We start from the raw sequence: 25718 nt of genomic DNA, 5'->3' as shown, positions 1-25718 counted from the left end.
TGCCCAGAGTTTATGGCAGACAGTCACTGCAAGCAAGCGTGAGGTGGCAGCTGGCATTTTCATTGTAAAACTGGTCAAGGTGAAATGTTTCTAAGATCAGCTTAATAATGCCTCGGGTTTTGTTTACTTTCTCTGTTGCTTTTTCTTTTGCCAACCTGTGCTTCTTCCTTCCTTCCTTCCTTCCTTCCTTCCTTCCTTCCTTCCTTCCTTCCTTCCTTCCTTCCTTTTTCTCTTTCTTTCTTTCTTTCCTTCCTTCCTTTTTCTCTTTCTTTCTTTCTTTCTTTCCTTCCTTCTTTCCTTCCTTCTTTCCTTCCCTCCTTCCTTCCTTTCTCTCTCTGTCTTCCTTCTTTTTTCTCTTTCTTTCTTTCCTTCCTTCCTTCCTCCCTCCCTCTTTCTTTCTTCCTTCCTCCCTCCCTTTCTTTCTTTCTTTCTTTCTTTCTTTCCTTCCTTCCTTCCTCCCTCCCTCCCTCCCTCCCTCCCTCCCTCTTTCTTTCTTTCTTCCTTCCTCCCTCCCTCCCGCCTTCTTTCTTCCTTTCTTTCTTTCTTTCTTTCTTTCTTTCTTTCTTTCTTTCTTTCTTTCCTTCCTTCCTTCCTTCCTTCCTTCCTTCCTTCCTTCCTTCCTTCCTTCCTTCCTTCCTTCCTTCTTTCTTCGCTTTTGATGTTTTGGTTTTTTGAAAAGGACCATCTGGATATTTACAGCTTCTTGGATTGAAGTCATTAACTAGGCTCGTTAGCTTGGTGCATTTTAGCGCCTTGCCCAATCAAATGTTTTGAGGTCTCCGTAGCCCATAATCCCTTAACCTCGGCCATATTGACGGAGGAGTCCTTGGTGCTCTCTGAGCTTGGCGATTTCAAACACTTCAAACATATATACTACATATGTGTTTATGTCACAATAAATAATTGTTTCTGTTTACAATTATTTATCCCTGTGCCCCGTTTTGGCCAGCAGGGTGCTGGAGGAGGCCATCCATCCCGTCTCCTTCCCCCCCCTCCCCTCGGCCAGCCCACAGAGGACAATTAAAGTGCTGATCCAGCTCTCTAAGTAATTCAGTTTGACACCCCTGACATACTGTATGTAGTGTATATGTATGAAATTTCGTGCAGTAGCTGCATTACCCAACTAGGTAACATCATTATCATCAAAGTTGGTTAGCTGGCTTTCATGCCTAAGGCGGGACTAGAATTCACCGTCTCCTGGTGATTGACCCAAAGTCACCCAGATTTCATGCCCAAGGCGGGACTAGAACTCACCGTCTTGCAGTGATTGGCCCAAAGTCACCCAGATTTCATGCCTAAGGTGGGACTAAAATTCACTGTCTCCCAGTGATTGGCCCAAAGTCACCCAGATTTCATGCCTAAGGCGGGACTAGAACTCACAGTCTCCCAGTGATTGGCCCAAAATCAATCGGATTTCATGCCTAAGGCAGGACTAGAACTCACTGTCTCCTGGTGATTGGCCCAAAGTCACTCAGCTTTCTTTCATGCCTAAGGCGGGACTAGAATTCACCACCTCCTGGTGATTGGCCCAAAGTCACCCAGCCGGCTTTCATGACTTAAGGCGGGACTAGAACTCACTGTCTCCTGGTGATTGGCTCAAAGTCACCCAGATTTCATACCTAAGGTAGTACTAGAATTCTCCTTCTCCTGGTGATTGACTCAAAGTCTCCCAGATTTCATGCCTAAGGCAGGACTAGAACTCACCGTCTCCTGGCAATTGGCCCAAAGTTACCCAGATTTAATGCCTAAGGCAGGACTAGAATTCTCCTTCTCCTAGTTTCCCACCTGGTGCCTTAACTACTAGACAAAAAACATGTCACCCCGGGCTCTTTAGTTGGAGATATTTAAGTCTCTCTTTTTTTTAAATTCTTCCTTGCTCCCTGTAGCAAAGCATGAGGGAAAACAAAGAGAAACAGGCCCTTTCCGACCTCCTGATCAAACCAGTCCAACGAATTCCACGCTACGAACTTCTGGTCAAAGTGAGTATTTCAAGCATGGCTGTGTATTTGGCTCAAAGGAAACCACGATCGAAGAGATCCGGAAAAAAAAAACAGTGTTTCACCTGGCTGACTGCAGAAGTATATACAGGTAATCCTCGACTTACGACCACCACCGAGCCCAAAATTCCCATCGCTAAGGGAGACGGTTGTTAAGTGAATTTTGCCCCATTTTACGACTTCTCTTGCCGTGGTTGTTAAGTGAATCTGGCTTCCCCCTTCATCGGAAGGTCGCAAAAAGGGGATCACATAACTCCGGACACTACAACGGTCATAAATGTGAGTCAGTTGCCAAGCATCTCAATGTTGGTCACGTGATCCTAGGGATGCTGCAACGAGTCGTAAGTGTGAAAAATGGTCATAACAAGTCGCTTTTTTCAGTGCCGTTGTAACTTCGAAACGTCACTAAATGAACGATTGTAAGTCGGGGACTACCCCTAATGTTATTTTTGAGCTCCTCATATTTAGCCTTATTTTCGCTTTCTTAGTTTTGGGTTTCCTTTCTTCTGCCTCTTTTACTTCTCTGTGGGTTTGGTTCTTTTTTGCCAAACCGCCTCAGGGACTTATCCGAATACTCCACAATCGTTCGATGCGGGAAAAGAAAACCCGTTTTTCATTATTATTATTATTATTATTTTTATCACTCCCGAAAAATTGCCCCAAGGGAGACTTTCTTGCGTAAACTCAGAGAGGAGTTTAGAAGAAGCCAGTGTGCCCTGGATATTTTCCATGGGAAATTTTTTCCCTTCTTGTGTTTTCGGTGGAGTTGCTATTCGTTTGCTCTTGATTTTTTTTCGATGGTGTAGAAACGTGAACGGGCCCTTCCTGGCTGAATTCCTTGAATATTTTAAATGCCTGTTCAAAGCCTCAGTTTGGAACTATTTAGAGAAAGGCCGATTACTCATTTTGGACCGCTGAGACCTCCAACCTTTCGGGAAAAAATAAATCTCATTTTCTAAAATAGCCCTGATCCATTCATTTCAAGGAAACCAGATCTGGTGGGATTCCAGTAATTTTAACAACCGGTTCTCTGCCCTAATGACCGGCTGGGTGGGCGTGGCCATGGTGGGCGTGGCAAGGGGGCATGACAGGCAGGATGTGGCCTCCTCTACCCCCCCAGGAGCAAAAATGGGCCGCGGGGAGAACATGCCCCCCCGTGCCCCGTTTTGGGCCTAGTAGGCCTCCCTGCAGCCTCCTGGGAGCAAAAACAGGCCACCGGGGTGGGGGTCTTCGCTGTACCCCCGTGCACCCCGTTTTGGGCCTAGGAGGCCTCCCTCCGCTTACCTGGGAGGCAAAATGGGGCGTGTGGGGACTCCTGGAAGGGATGGGGAGGGGAGGAGCCAGCCAGCAATTTAACTAGCAATTCGCTCGAACCGGCTGAATCCCACCACTGTAGTGGAGATGTGAAATACTATGTGATCAAAGTATATGATCACAATCGAGCGCAACCTTTCCGTTGCTAAGCGAGGCAGCTGTTCAGCGAGTCACGGCCCATTTTATGACCTTTTTTCCCCCCCCATGGTTGTTAAACGATTCACTGCAGTCGTTAGGTGGATTATACGATCGTGAAGTGAATCTCGCTTCCCCGCTTGTCAGGAGGGCACAAAAGGGGATCACGTGATTCCAGGACATTGCAACAGTCATAAGTACATGTCAGTTGCCAAGCGTCCCAAATTTTGATCATGTGACCATGGGGATGCCGCAACGGTCGTAAATGTGAAAAACCAGTCGTAAGTCACTTTTTTCAATACTTTGAATGGTCGTTTGGAGTTATAGCAGCACTGAAAAAAGTCCCACAGCCAGTTTTCATGCCTAAGGCAGGACTAGAACTCACCGTCTCCTGGTGATTGGCCCAAAGCCACCCAACCAGCTTTTATGGCTAAGGTGGGACTAGAACTCACCATCTCCTGGTGATTGGCCCAAAGCCACCCAATCAGATTTCATGGCTAAGGTGGGACTAGAACTCACCATCTCCTGGTGATTGGCACAAAGCCACCCACCTGCTTTCATGGCTAAGGTGGGACTAGAACTCATCGTCTCCTGGTGATTGGCGCAAAGCCACCCAACCAGCTTTCATGGCTAAGGTGGGACTAGAACTCATCGTCTCCTGGTTCCAGCCTGGTGCCTAGAAGTGTGTATGTATGCATTTGTGAAGTTAGGATAAAATGATGATGAAGATGCTCCCGGTTCACACCGGTTCGCAAGAACCGGTAGTAAAAGTTTGTAGTAGTTCAGAGAACCGGTAATAACATTGGCTGGCCACGCCCCTGAACCGGTCCCGGCCCGGTCACCGCTCACTTACCCCACCCACCTCATCAGAGGCTTTTTTTTTTTTTACTTTTAAAAGCATTTTTTCTACAACCACTTCGGCCGAAAAAATGATTTTAAATTTTTTTTTTAAAAAAGCCTCTGATGATCGCGGCTCAGCTGGGATCGTCAGAGGCTTTTCAAAGCATTTTTTTTCTGCAACCTCTTCAGGCGAAGAGGCTGTAGGAAAAAAAAATTGCCTTTAAAAGCCTCTGGCGATCCCAGCTGAGTTGCCTGATCGTCAGAGGCTTCTAAAAGCAGTTTTTTCTGCAACCTCCTAAGGTTGTAGAAAAAAATGCTTTTAAAAGTAAAAAAAAAAAGCCTCTGATGATCGTGCAGCTCATCTGGGATCGTCAGAGGCTTTTAAAAGCATTTTTTTCCTGCAACCTCATAAGGTTGTAGAAAAAATGCTTTTAAAAGTAAAAAAAAAAAAAGTTGGCCACGCCCACCCAGTCACATTACCCCACCACCACCAAGCCACGCCCACAAAATAAGCCACGCCCACAGAACCGATAGTAAAAAAAAATTAGAACCCATCCCTGATGATGACGAAGGAGAACGAATTTGCAGAAGGATTTGGCTTAGCCCTTTTGAAATGGCCCGGAGATCTCCTGCTTAAGCAGCGGGTTGGACTAGAAGACCTCCAAGGTCCCTTCCCGCTCTGTGATTCTATTAGAAACAGGATGTCGGGCTCGATGACCTTTGCCTGTTCCCGTGAAAGATTTAATGCTTCCACGTTTTATTTTTAATTTTTTTTTTTTTTTTTATTGGAAATAATTCTCTCGGAGCCTTTTTTAAAGCCTCTCCGGCAAATGTCAACATTCGCCAAATTCCTAAGGCTTGAAGCAACCGCGCGGACGTTTCCCCCCCCCCCCCGCAAGTGGGTAGTAGTTGCAAACTCAGATATTCTTGGCAACGAAAAAAAAAAAATTAAATAAAGGAATCAGGAAGTCAAGGAAGTTTTCAGCGTGGAGGAAGAAATACACCGCAAGGCAGAGAGGCTAGGAAGAGCTAAGGCTGTGCCGCAGTGTGACGAAAGACAGATGTTGCGGATGTTGGCAACACCTCTGTTTACAGTAGGCGGCATTGGGGTTTGTGTGTGTGTGTGGGTTTGACACACACACAACCGATGGGCTTCACAATCCTTGCCTTCCTGGCTCTTATAAATAAATGAGATGGGACAAGGGTGGCCCACCCAGAAATCGCCCTTCCGGTTCCAGCCCCTAGGAAGATGGATGGTTGTTGGCACAGGTGGCATTCAATTATCCAGCCGTGATGCTTGCAGCTGGCCAGTTATCCAGGCAAATTTATGGGCTGGGAGTTGGTTATATTGGGCAGAGATGGATCTTCTGCCTGGCGCTTTTTGGCTTCCAGAGGCTGCTGGCACCGTTAAGTAACCTCTGAGTTTGGCACGAGACGGGGGTTAAAATGGTGCAGGAATTGGGTATGTCTAGTCTAGTGAAAGCTCACCATTTTGCCATCACGTGCCAAAAGCAGGGGGAGTGCGGGTGTGGGGGGGTCACGCACGCATGTGCCCACACCTATAATTCAATGCCCCCCGCGCATGTGCGCACAACCCCCACTTTTGGCACGTGATGGCACAGTGGGCCCCGTAAGCCCATTTTTCACCCTCTCCAGGCTCCAGAGCCTTTCTAGGAGCCTGGGGAGGACGAAAACAGCCTTCCCCATCCCCCCAGAGGCCGGAAACAGCCCGTTTCCCGACTTCCGGTGGGTCCGGAAGGCCCGAAAATCAGCTGGCCGGCACGCACATACACGCTGGAGCTGAGCTAGGGCAACACTCGCGTGCCCACAGATATGGCTCCGTGTGCCACCTGTGGCACGCGTGCCGTAGGTTCGCCATCACGGGTCTAGTCTAACGAAGAGAAGGACTAGGGGGAGTCATGATAGCAGTCTTCTAATATTTGAGGGGCTGCCCCAAAGAAGAAGGAGTCAAGCTATTCTCCAAAGGACAGAAGGCAGGACAAGAAACATGCATGGCTGGCTGGGGAATTCTGGGAGTTGAAGTCCACAAGTCTTAAAGGGGCCAAGGTTGGAGACCCCTGGTATAGGGTCTCCCGCTTGGGTAGGGGGCTGGACTAGAAGACCTCCAAGGTCCCTTCCAGCTCGATTCTGATTCTGATAGCTTCTCCATCTGGTTGTCCTCTGCTCTTACGAGACCTGCTCTCTTCCCCCGTCAGGACCTTCTCAAACATACTTCGGAGGAGCATCCAGACTACCCGTTGTTGATAGAAGCTCAGAAGAGCATCAAGCAGGTAGCCGAGAAGATCAACAAAGGGATGAAGAGCGCAGAGGAGGTGGAGAGGAATGCCCGGATAGTGCAGGAGATCGAATCCCACATTGAAGGGATGGAAGACGTAAGTTCTCCAGTTCTCAGATTTGGGCGGAGTCCTCTCCACAAATGAATCATGGCTAATTTACGTTATGGGTCCATCTTGGTGGATCTGAAAAAAGAAATGTGCTGCCTGAACTCGGTTGTTTTCTTGCAGACGTTTAATTACCCAACTAGGTAACATCATCAGTGCTAGAAGGGAAGAGGTTTGTGGAATGGAGGACAGTGGGAGGAGGAGGAGGAGTGTAAGGTCCTTGGTGTCCTCTGAGCTTGGCTATTTTCTTGTAGATATTTCATTACCCAACCATCATCAGTGCTAAAAAGGAGAAGGGTTTGCTCTCTGCAAGCAAGCTACTTGCTTATAAACAGAAAGCAAACCTCACTGCCTTCTAGCACTGATGATGTTATCTAGTTCGGTAAAGAAAGGTCTGCAAAAAAAAACAAAAAACCAATCCAAGCTCAGATTGTCAGGTTTCGATACTATCTCAAAATAAATGAATTTCCAAACTGCCGATCTTTGAGGAAATTTTCTCTTTATTGAGCATAGTGATCTGTCCCTGGCTCTTTTGCGGTCAGCACTGACCTTTGCCCCCCCAATCCCTCCCTTTCCGATCCCCAATTCTCTGCGTCTCATTGGCTATCTTCCAAGCCACTTTCCTCATCCCTTCTCCGTCAGATCACAGGAATGGCTCCCTCCTCCCATCTCCGAGGAGAAAGAATCTTCAAAGGAATTAAGTAGGCAAAAGTTCAAGCTTCTCCTCTCCTTTCATATGTCAGCGCTGGAATGCTGACACAGATAGCACCAAGGACCTCACAGTTTAACCCCGAGTCTCAAATATTCTCCTTTATTAGTCTTTGGTATTATTATGACAATTGCTTTTTTTCTTTTAATAAAAGTTTTTCATTTTTATACATCTCATTGCGTGAATGGTTAGATACCTGGGTATTATACATTTCAATACAAATAAACATAATATTATTCCCAATAATTACATTTCATTTTCCTCTTTAACTTTACTAACACGGTAACTTCTACTATCATCCTTCAATTCTAAACCTTCTCGTAGTTCTTCCATACGTTATATCATCTTAATATCTATTTTTACTATTTTTCCCCTCTTATTTCTACTTCTACTTTTGCTCCCTTCCCTCCCTCCCCCCCCCTTCACCTATCACTCTAGTAATCGAAGCTGTGGTCCTTCCCTTTTTTTTTAAATTTCATATTTCAGTATGCTTCTAACACCAATCATAATTTCTGTTATTATTATTTTTTTTATTTATTAGTCATATTTCTATGCCGCCCACTCTCCGAGGACTCTGGGCGGCTTACACCAAAGACAGTATATACTGAATAGCATATTGCCCCCTAACAATCTGGGTCCTCATTTTACCCATCTCGGAAGGATAGAAGGCTGAGTCAACCTTGAGCCGGTGAGATTTGATCCGCTGATCTGCTGAACTAGCAGTCAGCTGAAGTAGCTGCAGTACTGCACTCTTAACCACTGCGCCACCTCGGCTCTTACATTAAATGTTGAGCATTTAATGTATATTCATTATGTATTATTATGACAATTGCTGATGAAGGGTTTGGAGGCGGCACTGATGGTTTGATCTCTCATCTCTACAGCTTCAAGCTCCACTTCGGAGATTCTTACGGCAGGAGATGGTGGTGGAAGTGGTAAGTCCTCCATACCTCGAGCTGTTTCCCTTGGTGGGAAGGCAAAGCTTTGACATGAGCCCAGGGGGTGTGGGGGGTGGGGTGGGGGGCATCTCATCCAGATGTTGAACTCTAGAAAGAGGACCAAAGGGTTAGATTTGCTCTCTGGCCTCTTTGGTGTCTTATCCACAACTTCATTGCTCTGTTTTCCAAATCTGCTGAGCTCAGATAATGATAGATAGATAGATAGATAGATAGACAGACAGACATCTGTAATAGAAATAATACCAATCTGTAATACAATATTTTTTTTTTTGTCATAAAATGTTGTAATACAAATCTGGCCACAGATACTGTAATACAGTAATTAATACACCTGGAATATTGCATCCAGTTTTAGTCCCCATGTTATAAAAAAGATGTGGAGACTCTAGAAAGAGTGCAGAGAAGAGCAACAAAGAGGATTAGGGGACTGGAGGCTAAAACATACGAAGAACGGTTGCAGAAATTGGGTATGTCTAGTTTAATGGAGTGGAGTGGAGTGGAATAGAATAGAATAGAATAGAATAGAATAGAATAGAATAGAATAGAATAGAATAGAATAGAATAGAATAGAATAGAATAGAATAGAATTTTTTATTGGCCAAGTGTGATTCGACACACAAGGAATTTATCTTGGTGCATACGCTCTCAGTGTACATAAAAAGAAAAGATACAAAAATATATAATGAAGAGAAGGACCAGGGGAGACATGAGAGCAGTCTTCCAATATCTCAGGGGCTGCCCCAAAGAAGAGGCAGTCAAGCTATTCTCCAAAGCACCTGAATAAGGCAGGACAAGAAGCAATGGGTGGAAACTAATCAAGGAGAGAAGCAACCTAGAACTAAGAAGAAATTTCCTGACAGTTAGAACAATCAACCAGTGGAACTGCTTGCCACCAGAAGTTGTGGGTGCTCCAACACTGGAGATTTTTAAGCAGAGACTGGGCAAGCCTTTGTCTGAAAAGGTATAGGGATTCCTGCCTGAGCAGGGGGTTGGACTAGATGACCTCCAAGGTCCCTTCCAACTCTGCGTTCCCCAACTGTGTGTCACCAGAAGTGTGAGTTGGCAACTCCCAGCCAGGTTCAATTAAAAAAAAAAAAAAAAGTTTAATAAATAAACAAAATAAGAAGAAAGGAGTGTGATCTGGTGACAGGGAAGACAATTAATCCTTGAGTTACGACCACAATTAAGCTCAAAATTTCAGCTACCAAGCAAGAGGGTTATTAAAAGGAGTTTTGCCCCATTTTACAACCCTTCTTGCCACGGTTGTTAAGTGAACCGCTGCAGTTATTAAGTTAGCAATACGGGTTGTTAAGTGAATCTGGCTTCCCCACTGACTTTGCTTCTTCAGGAGGTCGCAAAAGGGGATCACAGGACATTGCAACCGTCATAAGTACGAGTCACTTGCCAAGCGCCTGAATTTTGGTCACGTGACCACGGGGGATGCTGCAACGGTCGTAAGTGTGAAAAACGGTCCTAAGTCACTTTTTTCAGTGACGTTATCACTTCAAACGATCTCTAAATGAATGACTGAAAGTCAAGGACTATCTCTATGCAGCTGCTCCGTTAAAAATATTTGGCAAGATGCTAAATGAAGGAAATCCACTCTGTATAACGGGGCATTTTCATCCGGCCAGATACCAGAGATCTGTGGGTTCCCAAAGCTTGCCACTTTTGCAGGTCACAAGCCTTGTGTTGTTTTCCATGTGACCTGTTAAGGATATTCTTCGACTCATAATCGATGTTATGGGTTATTGAGCAGAGTACCCCTTGAGTATGCCTATGAAAGCGGCTGAGAGTGAATAACTACAGTTAATATTCTGACACACTGAGGTACGGTAATCTTTTACTTTTTAGAAAAAAGGAAAGCAAAGTCCAATAACAATCCAAGTCATACACAGATAAGGCGATATTCCAAGTACAAAGTCTTCTTACCAGTTGTTGTCGTTACACAATAAAACAGTTCTTCTTGAGTTTCAAACAGGAACAAGTTCAGTATTAAAACATTCAATAAATAGTAGAAAGCAACAAGTAGCAATGATCAAACAGTGATCATACAGAGAGGTAACAGCAAATAAGCAGATGAAATGGTGTAGTGCCCACAAGCCATGATTCAGGCTTCCCCTTAAGTACATTGGCTACAGAGCTTAGCCAATCAGGATACAGGATGATGCAATACAGTCTTAAAGCAATATAATACCTTTTTTGACAAACAATGTATTGATAGTTTATATATTGCCTGACCGACTAGTTAGACAATAGTCATTTCCTAACATGATCCTTCCTGGACTTTTTTTGCAGAAGGCAGTGGGTGGGAAGAAGGACCGGTCGCTGTTCCTCTTCACCGACTTGCTGGTTTGCACTACGCTGAAGCGCAAGTCGGGGTCCCTGCGACGGAGTTCCATGAGTCTGTAAGTACACAATAGCAATAGAAACAGCCCTTAGACTTATATACCACTTCGTAGTGCTTTTCCAGCCCTCTCTAAGCGGTTTACAGAGTCAGCTTCTTGCCCCCCCCAACAATCTGGGTCCTCATTGGACCCACCTCGGAAGGACGGAAAGCTGAGTCAACTTTGAGTCAGTCAGGATCGAACTGCTGACAGTGGGGGCAGAGTTAAGCCTGCAATACTGCATTCTGACCACTGGGCTACCACGCCGCCAAAAGGAGGAAGAGGAAGTAGTAGTAGTAGAAGAGGAAGGAGAAGGAAAAAGGGAAGGGGAAGAGAAGGGAGGGGGAAGAGAAGGAAGGAACGGAGGGGAGAAGGAGGAAAGGGGAGTATATAAATCCTTCCATTCCCCTCCATCCAGTCGGAGCTGAAGAAGCTTCTTGGATGAGAAGCAAAACGTCTTCAGAGGAAAACCAGAAAGTCCAGTCGCCTCTTGGAAAAAAAAGCACCTTTGAGATGTTTTTTTCAATGCTATTGTAACTGTTGTGGCCCGTCAGCGGCCTGTGCAGCTAGTAGCTGATTCCGACAGCGAGGAGGCTGATGTGGTGCAGCCTGTGCAGCTGGCGCTCGAGTCAGACAGTGAGGAGGCTGGAGAAGATGTGGTGCCAGAGGCGGGGATTCAGCCAGGGCCTTCAGAACCTCCAGAAGCTTCCATACGTGAAGAGGAAGAAGAGGAGGAGCCTCTTCTCGATGCACGGGCGCACAGAGCTGTTAAAAGGCAGGAGTGGCTCCTCAGGAGGAGGTCTCCTCAAGAGTAAGGCTTGGGGCTAATTGGCCACTCCCTTAGCCTATTTAAGGAGGAACGCCGACTGAAGCAATTTGCAGGGAACAACTTCGTTCACTCTCCTTCGTGTCTTGTCTTGCTTACCTTATCAGCTTCCTGCAAATTGCTTCTGGGCATTCTGCCAACCACAGTAAGCTTTCAGGTATTATTCTTTGAATTCTTGGCGGCTGTTAATGGCAGTTAATTAACAGCCGTTGTTGTAAAAGACTGATTTATTTAGTAAAATAAGGTTTGAACGGACTTTGTGTGTGCTGCGTTCTTTGGGGTCCGTAGCTGGGGCTACGAACAGTAACTTGAAACAGTCACTAAACAGTTGTAAGTGAAGAATGGCCCGTATTAGATTTTCAAAGGAAACTCTTCCCTGTAACAATAATCAGCTTTTTGTACGGCAAGTTCTCAAGTCTCCATTTTTTTCTTTCTGGGTTTTTTTTCTTTCCAGCTACACAGCGGCCAGTGTGATCGACACTGCCAGCAAGTACAAACTTCTTTGGAAGATGCCTCTGGAGGACGTAGAGATTGTGAAAGGTTTGTGGCAGCTGCTCGTGTAGGGATACAGAAGCCCTCGTGGAAAGGCTGCGGTCCTTAGGAAATAGGTTTCATCCGAAGCTAAGCCTTCTCTCAAATCAAGGTTGGGGGGTGGGGGGGAAACAGACCAGGATTGGTGGATCTCTTCTCAGAACTGACACGACGAGGACTCATCGGCCATTGCGTTACACAACTACGCAACACTCTGCATTGATGAGGTTACCTAGTTGGGTCATGAAATGTCTACAAGAAAACAATTAAACACACAGAGAGCACCAAGGACCCCAGCAGTCCTCCTCCTCCTCCTCGTCTTTAATATCCCTCTCCCTTCTAGCACTGATGATGTTACCTACTTGGGTAATGAAATGTCATCAGGAAAACCACCCAGTGCAGGCAGACAGACAGACAGACAGACAGACAGACAGGATAGAATGGAAGATAGATAGATAGATAGATAGATAGATAGATAGATAGATAGATAGATAGATAGATAGATAGATAGATGATAGATAGATAGATAGATAGATAGATAGATAGATAAGATAAATGATGATAGATGATAGATAGATAGATAGATAGATAGATAGATAGATAGATAGATAGATAGATAGATAGATAGATAGGATAAATGATAGATAGGATGGAAGATAGATAGATGGATGGATAGATAGATAGATAAGATAAATGATGATAGATAGATAGATAGATAGATAGATAGATAGATAGATAGATAGATAGATAGATAGGATGGAAGATAGATAGATAGATAGATAGATAGATAGATAGATAGATAGATAGATAGATAGATACATAAGAAATGATAGATAGATGATAGATAGATAGATCTATAGATATAGATAGATAGATAGATAGATAGATAAGATAAATGATAGATAGATGGATAGATAGATAGATAGATAGATAGATAGATAGATAAGATAAGATAAATGATAGATGGATAGATAGATAGATAGATAGATAGATAGGATGGAAGATAGATAGAAAGAGATAGATAGATAGATAGATAGATAGATAGATAGATAGATAGATAGATAGATAAATAGATAAGATAAATGATAGATAGATAGATGATAGATAGATAGATAGGATGGAAGATAGATAGAAAGAAAGATAGATAAGATAAATGATAGTTAGATGATAGATAGATAGATAGATAGATAGATAGATAGATAGATAGATAGATAGATGGGTGGGTGGGTGGGTGGGTGGGTGGGTGGGTGGGTGGGTGGGTGGATGGATGGATGGATGGATGGATGGATAGAATAAATGGGTGGATGGATGGGGAGAGAGAGAGAATAGATTCAAGAAAGAAAGAAAAAAAGAAAGAAAGAGAATTCTTTATTGGCCAAGTGTGATTGGACACACAAGGAATTTGTCTCTGGTGCTTAAGCTCTCAGTGTACATAAAAGAAAAGATACATCCGTCAAGAATCATAAGGTACAACACTTAATGACAGTCATAGGGTACAAATAAGCAATTGAATCATACTAGGAAACAATATAAATCATAACGATACAAGCAACAAAATTACAGTCCTACAGCCGTAAGTGGAAGGAGTTGGGTGATAGGAACGATGAGAAGATTAATAGCAATGCAGACTTAGTGAATAGTTCGACAGCGTTGAGGGAATTATTTGTTTGTTATTAGTTGAGTCATGAAATGTCTTCAGGAAAACTACCCAACTCAGAGACCCCAAAAGGACCCTCAGCTACAGATATTCTCTTCTATCAGCATGTCAAGACTGCAGGCAAAATCTAGGGAAAGGGCCATTCAACCAAACCATTTCTCTGATAGAGGACCTGATCCATCTATTTAGGACTTCCCAGCGGGAGGCCTTAAATGGATTATTATTATTTTTTTCCCCTGCACCACACAGGGAGCTGTCAGTCCAGCAATCGCGACAGCATCCAGAAGGTCATCTGCCGTTTGGACGAAGACCTCAGCACGCTTGGCCAAGTCAGCAAACTCTCCGAGGCCCTCAGTTTCCCCCACCAGGTGAGACAAACTCCCCATCGAAATGTTGGAGAAGGAGAGTTTTAAATGGGGGGGAAAAAAAGGAGAAAGAAAGAAAGAAAGAAGGTTGGCCAAAAACGAAGAGTCCAATCGAATCGGTAAATCATGCCTAAAAACATTTTCAGTAGTCCTCAACTTACGACCACAGAGGAGCCCTGTGGCTAAGCGAGACAGTTCTTAAAGTGAGTTCTGCCCCGTTTTACGACTTTTCCTGGCCACGTTTGTTAAGCGGATCACTGCAATTCTTAAATTAGTAATGTGGTTGTTAAGTGAATCTGGCTTCCCCATTAACCTTGCTCGTCAGAAGGTTGCCAAAGAAGAAATCGCGTGACCCCGGGACGCTGCAACCGTCATAAATACAAGTCAGTTGCCAAGCGTCTGAATTTTGATCACACAAACATGGGGAGGCTGCAACCACCCTAAGCGTGAAAATTGGTCTTGAGTCACTGTTTTTAGACCGTTGTATCTTTGAACCGTCATTAAATGAATGGTCATAAGTCAAAAACTACCCGTACCAGGTTTAGCCCGTTGGAAACCATCCCTTCTGATTTCCTTCCTATGATAAAAGGACTATAAATTCAGCTTTTGAATATTCCAGCAAAAAGGCTGGGATTCGATGGCTAGAAAAAAATGACCTTGCAGGATTGTTGTTGTTGTTTTTTCCCGCCGCAAAACTCACATTACCCGCAGGTTTTCGAGATTCCCACAGCCCTCCTTCTGATCTCTGCTCTCTTCTTCAGACCCTGGATGACGTCATCAAGGATTTAATGGCCGCCATCCACCGGGAATTGACCGAAAAACAGTCCGTGTCCTTCAGTCTCTCCTTCCCTCCCAACAAAATGGAGCTCACCGTCACCAAATCCGACAGCACCGATTCTCACATCTTTGAATTTCCCAATCCGGACGCCCGGCACAGTTTTGAACAGAGTTTCGAGGACGCCAAGAAGAAGCTAGGTAGTTTATAGTTTATAGTTTACAGGTAGAAAGCTAGCAGCTCACTATGAAAATGTGTCTTGCCGTGTGGTCCCTGATATGCTGGTTTTCTACGAACAGGGATAAGAGGCGGGTTGGAGAAGCCTGGCATGATGGTTTCTTCAATTGTAGACGATGCTACAAACTTGTTAGGGTTTTTTGATTTACTTTAAATTTTAATTTACTTTAAAGAAAGACTAGAAACAAGGAGAGATTAAAAACAGGTTAAAAGGAGAAAAGAGAAAAAAAATACATACAGGAAAGTAAAATAAATGAACAAGGGATCTAAAAGACCATGGAAACTCTGGTTTTCTAATATATTACAGAGAGGCAGTTTGGTGTAGTGGTTCAGGCATCAGGAAACCAGGAGATGGTGAGTTCTAGTCCTCCCTTAGGCATGAAAGCCAATTGGGTGACTTTGGGCCAATCACCAGGAGACAATGAATTCTAGTCCCGCCTTAGGCATGAAAGCCAGCTGGGTGACTTTGGGCCAATCACCAGGAGACGGTGAGTTCTAATCCCGCCTTAGAAATGAAAGCCAGCTGGGTGACTTTGGGCCAATCACCAGGAGACGGTGAGTTCTAGTCCCACTTTAGGAATGAAAGCCAGCTGGGTGACTTTGGGCCAATCACCAGGAGACGGTGAGTTCTAGTCCCGCCTTAGGCATGAAAGCCAGCTGAGTAACTTTGGACCAATCACCAGGAGACGGTGAGTTTTAGTCCCACCTTAGGCATGAAAACTGACTGGGTGACTTTGGGCCAAACACCAGGAGACAGTGAGTTCTAGTCCCGCCTTAGGCATGAAATTGAGTGATTTTGGGCCAATCACCAGGAGACGGTGAGTTCTAGTCCCGCCTTAGGCATGAAAGGCAGCTGGAGGACTTTGGGCCAATCACCAGGAGACAGTGAGTTCTAGTCCCGCCTTAGGCATGAAAACTGACTGGGTGACTTTGGGCCAAACACCAGGAAACGGTGAGTTCTAGTCCCGCCTTAGGCATGAAAGGCAGCTGGAGGACTTTGGGCCAATCACCAGGAGACGGTGAGTTCTAGTCCCGCCTTAGGCATGAAAGGCAGCTGGAGGACTTTGGGCCAATCACCAGGAGACGGTGAGTTCTAGTCCTGCCTTAGGCATGAAAGCCAGCTGGAGGACTTTGGGCCAATCACCAGGAGACAGTGAGTTCTAGTCCCGCCTTAGGCATGAAATTGAGTGATTTGGGGCCAATCACCAGGAGACGGTGAGTTCTAGTCCTCCCTTAGGCATGAAAGCCAATTGGGTGACTTTGGGCCAATCACCAGGAGACAATGAATTCTAGTCCCGCCTTAGGCATGAAAGCCAGCTGAGTAACTTTGGACCAATCACCAGGAGACGGTGAGTTTTAGTCCCACCTTAGGCATGAAAACTGACTGGGTGACTTTGGGCCAAACACCAGGAGACAGTGAGTTCTAGTCCCGCCTTAGGCATGAAATTGAGTGATTTTGGGCCAATCACCAGGAGACGGTGAGTTCTAGTCCCGCCTTAGGCATGAAAGGCAGCTGGAGGACTTTGGGCCAATCACCAGGAGACAGTGAGTTCTAGTCCCGCCTTAGGCATGAAAACTGACTGGGTGACTTTGGGCCAAACACCAGGAGACGGTGAGTTCTAGTCCTGCCTTAGGCATGAAATTGAGTGATTTTGGGCCAATCACCAGGAGACGGTGAGTTCTAGTCCCGCCTTAGGCATGAAAGGCAGCTGGAGGACTTTGGGCCAATCACCAGGAGACGGTGAGTTCTAGTCCCGCCTTAGGCATGAAAGCCAGCTGGAGGACTTTGGGCCAATCACCAGGAGACGGTGAGTTCTAGTCCTCCCTTAGGCATGAAAGCCAGCTGAGGGACTTTGGGCCAATCACCAGGAGACAGTTAGTTCTAGTCCCGCCTTAGGTATGAAATTGAGTGATTTTGGGCCAATCACCAGGAGACGGTGAGTTCTAGTCCCGCCTTAGGCATGAAATTGAGTGATTTTGGGCCAATCACCAGGAGACGGTGAGTTCTAGTCCCGCCTTAGGCATGAAAGGCAGCTGAGGGACTTTGGGCCAGTCCCTCTCTCTCGGCCCAACCTACCTCACAGGGTTGTTGTTGTGGGGGGAAAACAGGAGGAAGAAGGAGTATTAGGTATCTTCGCTGCCTTGAGTTATTTATAAAGAAATAATAGAGGCAGGATAAAAAAAGAAATATTGATTTTTTTTAAAAAAAAATGAAATTATAAAACGTATTAGAAAACTAAAAATCTGTTTTACGTTTCATTATGCAGCTTCTAACAAAAACTGTCTCGATCCGGAGTTCCTGAAGGCCATTCCCATTATGAAAACACGGAGTGGGATGCAAGTAAGTGCAAAGTTTCTCAATCCAATCCAAAGTTGTTGTTGTTTTTTTCTCTCTCGCTTATTTACAGGTTCTGCAGTATACTACGAAGTTACTCTTTTCGCCTGCCCAGCGCTTAAAAGGCCCTTTAATGCAATCCACTTGATTTAATTGCCCTGCCATTGAAGAATGTAGCGGCTTCCTGGCTAAGTCTCCCTAAATCTCAGAGCCGGCTGTTCAAGTACAGGCAGTCCTCGATTTACGACCACAGCCGACCCCAAAATTTCTGTTGCTAAGTGAGACATTTGAGTTTTGCCCCATTTTATGACTTTTCTTGTGAAAGTCATTAAGTGAATCACCGCCGTTGTTAAGTTGGTGACACGGTTGTGAAGTGGGTTTCCTCGTTGCTTGTCGGAAGGTCACAAAAGCATGACCCCCAGGACACGGCGACCGTCATAAATACGAGCCAGTTGCCAAGCCTCCGATTTTTAAATCAGGTGACCTTGGGGAAGCTGCAATGGTCGTAAAGTGTGAAAAACGGTCGTAAATCACATTTCTTTCCCAGTGTTGTTGTGACTTTGAATGGACACTAAATGAACTGCTGTGAGTTGAGCACTGACCTGTATTAAATTAAACTTTCACTCGGAAGACTTCAACTCCCAGAATTCAATTGCTGCCTGGGGGAATTCTGGGAATTGAAGTCCACCCATCTTTAACTTTCTGTGGTTGAGAAATACAGGATAGAGCAGTGTTTCCCCCGTCCTTTTTAAGATCGATGGACTTCAACTCCCAGAATTCAGTTGCTGGCTGGGGAATTCTGGGAATTGAAGTCCATCCAGGGGTGGGCTGCTGGGAGTTCGCAGGGGTTCGGCAGAACCTCTAGCTAAGATTCTGTGCAGTTTGGAGAACCCCCAAATCCTACTCCTGGCTGGCCCCGCCCACCCCTCCCCTCCCCTCCCTTCCCAGGAGTCCCCATGCAGCCCGTTTTGGATATAGATAAGTGCAGGGCGCGCACAGAGACTTGGGGAGGGCGGAAAATTGATGTACCGGAAGTTCGGGCCCGTTTCTGGCCTCCAGAGGGCCTCCGGAGCCTGGGGAGGCCATTTTCGCCTCCCAGAGGCTCAAGCCTGGATAGCTCAGCAGACTAATGCATTGTAATTTAACTCCAGCTGTCTGCAATTAGTAAGTTTGAATCTCACCAGGCTCAAAGTTGACTCAGCCTTCCATCCTTTCTAAGGTAGGTAAATTGAGGACCCAGTTTGTGGGGGGCAATAAGCTGACTTTGTATAAATATACAAAAGTATGAAGGCTATTGCTTAACGCAGTGGTCCCCAACCCCCGGTCCGCGGACCGGTGCCGGGCCATGGAGTACCTGGCACCGGGCCGCGCAGCGGCCGGGGGACATGAACGCTGCAGCGCAAAGGCTCCTGGGCCGTGCGCAAAAGCTCCTGGGCCGTGCGCAATGGGCCGTGCGCAAAAGCTCCTGGGCCGTGCCCCTACCCGTGCGCGCGCTCAGCGGGCCGCGGCGATAAAAAGGTTGGGGACCACTGGCTTAACGCATTGTAAGCCGCCCTGAGTCTCCGGAGAAGGGCGGCATATAAATCAAATAAAAAAAAAAAAAGGAAAGACTCAGGAGCCTGGGGAGGGCAAAAAACGAACCCCCCCCCCGCCGCTGTGGTGTAGGAGGCTGACTAGGCCACGCCCACCATGGCCACGCCCACCCAGCAACCAGGCAGAGAACCCCTTGCTAAAATTTTTGAAGCCCACCTCTGAGTCCACCCATTGCTGAGGTTGAGAAATACGGGTTAGAACAACAGATCGATGGACTTCAACTCCCAGAATTCAATTGCTGCCTGGGGGAATTCTGGGAATTGAAGTCCCAGAACATCTCCCAGTTCCTGTGGTTGAGAAACTCCAGCTTAAACCCACAGTACGGGGCAGGAAAGCCTGAGGAGCAAGACCCCCCCTCCCCTCTTTTGCCCTGCATCTTCCCAATGAAGATCTTAAGGGGCGACTTGTTTTGCCTCCCTCTCCCCAGTTCTCCTGCGCCTCCCCCAGCCACAGCAACCCGGAGAATGCCTACGAGGTCTGGGTCTGCAACAGCGACGGTTACGTGGGCCAGGTGTGCCTGCTGAGCATCAAGAAGGAGCCCATCGTGGAAGCCTGCATCGCCGTCTGCTCCGCCCGGATCCTGTGCATCGCCTCCGTGCCGGGTCTCAAGAGGACCTACAGGTAGGAGGCACTGCCAGCCCCCCTCGACCTCTGGCGGTGCTTGAGGTGGGCTCTGCTTGGGACTCTTTAGAGGGTCTCTGAGGGTCTCCGCTGCAGAAGGAAGGATTGGTCTGTGGCAGGGGTGTCCAACTCACGCCGTCATGGCAGCATCACGTGACATATTGGGACTCCCCCCCCCCCACTTCATTGAACTGGGTGTGGGCGTGGCCAGCACATGATGGATCCGGCCCATGGGCCAGGACTTCGATAGCTCTGGCCTTTTGCTTCATTTATTCATTCGTTCAGAAAAATTATATGGGCTATGTTTTTATGGAGAGGAGAGGAGAGGAGAAGGAAAGAGAGGAGAGGAGGAAAAAAGGGAGGAGGAGAGGAGAGGAGGAGGAAAAGAAAGGAGAGGAGAAGAGGAGAGGAGGAGGAAAGAATGAGAAGAGAGGAGGAAAAAAGGAAGGAAAAAGAGGAGAGGAAAAGGAAAGAGGAGAGGAGGAAAAAAGGGAGGAGGAGAGGAGAAAAAAGGAAAGGAGGAGAGGAGAGGAGGAGGAAAGGAGGAGAGGAGGAGGAGAGGAGGAGGAAAGGAGGAGAGGATAGGAGGAAAAAAGGGAGGAGAGGAGGAGAGGACAGGAGGAGGAAAGGAAAGGAGAAGAGGAGAAGAGAGGAGAGGAGGAGGAAAGGAGGAGAGGAGAGGAGAGGAGAAGGAAAGAGGAGAGGAGAGGAGGAAAAAAGGAAGGAAAAAGGAGAGGAGAGGAAAAGGAAAGAGAGGAGAGGAGGAAGAAAGGGAGGAGGAGAGGAGAGGAGAAAAAGAAGGAAAGGAGGAGAGGACAGAAGGAGGAAAAGAGAGGAGAGGAGAGGAGGAGAGGAGAGGAGGAAAAAAGGGAGGAAAGGAGGAGAGGAGAAGAGAGGAGAGGAGGAGGAAAGGAGAGAAGAGGAGAGGAGGAAAAAGGAGGAAAGGAGGAGAGGAGAAAAGGAAGGAAAGGAGGAGTGGGGAGAGGAGAGGGAATCAGAGTTGGAAGGGACCTTGGAGGTCTTCTAGCCCAACCCCGTTTAGGCAGGAAACCCTACACCACTTCAGACAAATGGTTATCTAACATCTTCTTAAAACCTTCCAGTGTTGGAGCATTCGCAACTTCTAGTGGCAAGTGGTTCCACTGGTTAATCGTTCTAACTGTTAGGAAGTTTCTCCTAAATTCCAGGTTGCTTCTCTCGTTTATTAGTTTCCATCCGTTGCTTCTTGTCCTGCCTTCAGGTGCTTTGGAGAATAGCTTGACTCCCTCTTCTTTGGGGCAGCCCCTGAGATATTGGAAGATGCTATCGTGTCACCCCTGGTCCTTCTTTTCATTAAACTAGACATGCCCAGTTCCTGCAACCGTTCTTCGTATGTTTTAGCCTCCAGTCCCCTCATCCTCTTTGTTGCTCTTCTCTGCACTCTTTCCAGAGTCTCAACATCTTTTGTATATTGTGGGGACCAAAACTGGATGCAGGATTCCAAGTGTGGCCTTACTAAGGCTTTGTAAAGCAGTAGTAACACTTCACATGATCTTGATTCTCTCCCTCTGTTGACGCAGCCTACATCTGGGTTGACTTAGTTTAGCCCCAGGCCACGGAAGTCTTTGATGCTGACCACTAACGCCTTGAATTGGACCCAAAAACAAATTAAAGCTAGATGCCAGGTTTGCCATCTTCGGCTTGGCATCCTGCCATCAAATGTTAGGGGTGGAGGTGGGGGACATTAGGAGGAGCAGATGGGCAATAAACTTGCATGTGTACGTGATGGGAAATTAGGGGGAGTGGAATGACCGCTAGATGAAAAGCAGAAGAGCTCGGAACCAGTTTGTGCCAGCAGCCAAGGCCATGTACCCTGAGAAAGAATGTGAATTGCAACAAACGTCTCAGCATTCTCAAAACACTTAGGCGAATTCCCATTGGCTGAAGACAGATTGGTCGTGGCCTATGGGAGGCCTGGGACGTGGGGAAACTTTCTGTATTTTTTCCAATTCAGTTCTGGCCTGATTTTCCTGCAGCCAGCATCTTTTAGTAAAAGAACTGATCGTTTCAACCAAATGGAGTCGAGGGTCTTTCTTTCCGAAGGGATCAGACCGGGGCAGGACTGACACTAGAAGTACATGTAACAATGTCACTTACTTTCTCTTTGCAATGCATTCTTCTTCTCCCAGGGAGCGTCCAGTCTCTCTAGCCAGCCCAGCTTCGGAGCCGGCAAATCCCACCCTGGATGAGACAGTACCTCAACCCTGTTTGCACATCTCCATTTCTGGTTCTTCTCTGGAGATCTCGGAGCCAATGGACACCACCGGCCGGGAACTCGTCCCGTTTGACAGCGATGATACCGACGACGAGTCTTCGCCAAGTCCTTCCGGTACTCTTCAGAGCCATTCCACCGTCTCCAGTTTTACAAGTGAGTTCTTCTCCGTTTCTAGAAAAAGAGGAGAGAGTGACCTGTACAGATAGTTCTCGACTTACAACAGTTCATTTAGTGACTATTCAAAGTTACGACGGTAGTGGAAAAAAAACTTGATTTATGAGCGGTTTTCAGACTTAACGACTGTTTTTTCTCAACCTGGGCAATTTTAAAACAAGTGGACTTCAACTCCCAGAATTCCCTGGCCACCTGGGGAATTCTGGGAGCGGAAGTCAGGATAAAAGAATAACAAGAGTTGGAAGGGTCCTCGGAGGTCTTCTAGTCCAACCCCCTGCTCAGGCAAGAAACCCGATACAGATAGGTCCTCAACTTACAATGGTTCATTTAGTGACCGTTTGAAGTTACAATGGCACTGAAAAAAGTGACTTAGGGCCAGTTTTCACACTTAACGACTGTTGCAGCCGCCCCACATGGTCACATGATCAAAAATTCAAAGGCTTGGCAACTGACTCATATTTATGACAGTTGCAGTGTCTCGGGGTCACGTGATTCCCTTTTGCGACCTCCCGACAAGCAAAGTTTCTTAAAAGTTTTAAATGGATTTTAAACTGTTTTAATTTGGACTTTAATTTCATATTGTTTTACTGTGCAATTGTGCATTTTATTGTTGTGAGCCGCCCTGAGTCCATTGGAGATAGGACGGCATATAAATCGCATTAAACTTAAACTTTAAAGTCAACGGGGAACCCAGATTCACTTAACCACCGTGTCACTCATTTAACAACTGCAGTGATTCACTTAACAACCTTGGCAACGAAGGTCGTAAAACGGGTCAAAATTCACTTAACAAATGACAGAAGTGTTGGGCTCAATTGTGGTCGTATGTTGAGGCCTATCCGTTCTGCAAAAATCCCATTCAACACATACACACACACAAACACACACGGAGTTGTTGTTTTTAAGCCCGTTTCCATCAATCGAGGCTTCGTTGCTTTAATCAACATTTTAAAAAATCCAGCTTTTTTTTCCCCTCCCCCAGAAAGTACTTTAAGTTAAAACAGCATGGAAGCATTTGAGCAACAAACAAATTCAGTTGTCTTTCCGTTTCCTAAGAAACAGGACTTTTTATTACCTAGCAAAATGTCCAAATATTTTCACTCCTTGGAAGCCGTCCTTGTTTATCCACTTTCGAGAATAGCCGCGTTGTTAGAACTGAGATGGAATAATACGACGTATTCTGCCCAAAATGAGACCTTTTGTTATCGGAGGGTCTGTTATTGTTTATATTAACGCTGTCAAGATGGTGCAATGTGATATCCTGTTAATAAAACAATGCACTGGAATAAACCATCATCTCAAATAACCATGCTCCCTCCTCTGTGCGTGCGTGTATTATTAAAAGGGGCAGTCCATTCATTTGAAAAACAGAATAAAGCCATTTATTCTAGCAGCCGTTTAAAAATAGCAGCACGTTTTTTTAAATAAAAAATCTCCAGGCATAATTTCCTGTTTAGCTATAAAGTCGTTTTCCCAAGCTGGTGTTTGCTTCCCGGAGGATCCCGGATCTGCGCGCGCTTAAGACTTTCTTATTTCATCAAGCTGACCTGGCCTAAATCTTTTCCCTTTTTAAATGTAAATTTTAATTTGTTTTTAAATTATTGGGTATTTTAAATTTGTCTCAGCCAAATTATTTAATTCGTTTTTATTCTATTTTAAATTTTTGTATTTATGTGTTTTATTCTGTGGCTGTTCACCGCCCTGAGTCCTTCGGGAGTATATAAATCCAATAAAGTAACTAAACTAACTAACTAACTAACTTCTGCAATATTCCTGCTACAGCCATGATGTTCTGCCCCAGCTCCGGATCCCAAGGAGTGTGACACCCATAAAGCTCCAAAAACTCAGTTTAATACAAACAGACCCCTTTCAAAATACAGGCTTCCAGTGCAAATGTCCTTATCAGCCTGCTATGAATTACAGAGAATAAACAAAGTCCGACAAGGGTTGGCAACCAGCTCAGAAACCAAGATGTACAAGAAACTCACTCTCAAAATGCTCTGCGTAGTAATTCAACGTCGTTTCCAGCAGTGTGTGCTATCTGTGAGCGAATTTAAATAGGCTAAGGGAGTGAGAGCTGATAAGATAAGCAAGACAAGACACGAAGGAATGTAAATGAAGTTGTTCCCTGCAAATTGCTTCAGTCGGCGTTCCTCCTTAAATAGGTGAAGGGAGTGGCCAATTAGCCCCAAGCCTTACTCTCGAGGAGACCTCCTCCTGAGTAGCCACTCCTGCCTTTTGGCAGCCCTGCGTACTCGAGCATTGAGGACAGGCTCCTCCTCTTCACTCTCTTCACTTGAAGGAGCCTCTGGAGGTTCTGAAGGCCCTGGCTGAGTCTCTGCCTCTGGCACCACATCCTCTTTCAGCCTCCTCGCTGTCCGACTCGAGCGCCGGCTGCACAGGCTGCTGGTGCGACACCACACCAGCCTCCTCGTCGTCGGGATCAGCCACAATCCGTGCAGGCCGCTGGCGGGCCACAACACATGATGGCGAATCTATGACACGTGTGCCACAGGTGGCATGCAGAGTCCTCTCTCTGGGCACGCGAGCTGTCGCCCCGGCTCAGCTGCACCGCGTGTGTGCACCGCGCCTCCCGCCAGCCAGCTGGTTTTCAGGTGTCTGCCGTGCATGCGGGAAACACATGCGTGCGTGGGGGGCGGGGCGTATATGTTGAGCGCTCATGTGTATATGGCGCATGTATGCGATCGGTTGCGCATGCATGCACATGGGGCCACACATGCATGTGTGGGGGCGTGCGCACTCGGTGCTGAAAAGGTTAGCCATCGCTGTGCTAGAGGGGTGTGCAAAGCTGTGATTTTTGGAAGTTCAAGAAAGAATTCTGGATTTGGGAAAGGGGCTCTAAGCAGCGGTGGGTTTCATATTTTGTTGCTTCTGCCCATACACTTTGTTCGCACGCATGTCTTCCGTGCACGCACCCAGCCTCAAAACCGCGCCTAAATAGGTCAGCATAGAGGCGGGGGAGGGTGTAAGTGGGTGGGGCCAGCCGCGATCTCCGCTACCAGTTCCACCTCTGGTTCTAAACCATTGACAATAACTCACTGTTGTGGCCCGTACGCGGCCTGTGCAGCTAGTAGCTGATTCCGACAGCGAGGAGGCTGGTGTGGTGCTGCGCCAGCAGCCTGTGCAGCTGGCACTCGAGTCGGACAGTGAGGAGGCTGGAGAAGATGCGGTGCCAGAGGTGGGGATTCAGCCAGGGCCTCCAGAACCTCCAGAAGCTCCTTTAAGTGAAGAGGACAAAGAGGAGGAGCCTCTTCTCGATGCACAGGCGCGCAGAGCTGCCAAAAGGCAGGAGTGGCTCCTCAGGAGGAGGTCTCCTCGAGAGTAAGGCTTGGGGCTAATTGGCCACTCCCTTAGCCTATTTAAGGAGGAACGCCAACTGAAGCAATTTACAGGGAACAACTTCGTTCACATACCTTCGTGTCTTGTCTTGCTTATCTTATCAGCTTCCTGCAAATTGCTTCTGGGCATTCTGCCAACCACAGTAAGCTTTAGGGACCGTTCAAAACTACAACGGAACTCAAAAAAGGATTGTTTTTCACACTTGCGACCATGGTCATGTGATCAAAATTTGGACGCTTGGCAACTG

At 46.4% G+C, this 25718-nt stretch overlaps 1 protein-coding gene across 1 annotated transcript in view; it reads left to right on the top strand.

Annotated features, from left to right (window-relative positions):
• Positions 1 to 25718, top strand: part of ARHGEF17 (Rho guanine nucleotide exchange factor 17) — a 138733-nt gene that overhangs the window by 97461 nt on the left and 15554 nt on the right. The window contains exons 5-14 of the mRNA XM_087895727.1: positions 1887 to 1979; positions 6503 to 6679; positions 8282 to 8332; positions 10655 to 10764; positions 12024 to 12109; positions 14007 to 14125; positions 14884 to 15097; positions 17402 to 17475; positions 19490 to 19683; positions 21852 to 22090. Of these exons, the coding sequence (XP_087751853.1) occupies positions 1887 to 1979; positions 6503 to 6679; positions 8282 to 8332; positions 10655 to 10764; positions 12024 to 12109; positions 14007 to 14125; positions 14884 to 15097; positions 17402 to 17475; positions 19490 to 19683; positions 21852 to 22090 (1357 nt within the window). The remainder of the gene's footprint in view (positions 1 to 1886; positions 1980 to 6502; positions 6680 to 8281; positions 8333 to 10654; positions 10765 to 12023; positions 12110 to 14006; positions 14126 to 14883; positions 15098 to 17401; positions 17476 to 19489; positions 19684 to 21851; positions 22091 to 25718) is intronic.

Source organism: Pantherophis guttatus, chromosome 5 (assembly GCF_059756535.1).
Source record: "Pantherophis guttatus breed Tessera chromosome 5, ASM5975653v1, whole genome shotgun sequence".
Lineage (NCBI taxonomy): Eukaryota > Metazoa > Chordata > Lepidosauria > Squamata > Colubridae > Pantherophis > Pantherophis guttatus.
The sequence above is the reverse complement of the archived record's forward strand: the minus strand, read 5'-3'. Positions and strand labels throughout refer to the sequence as shown.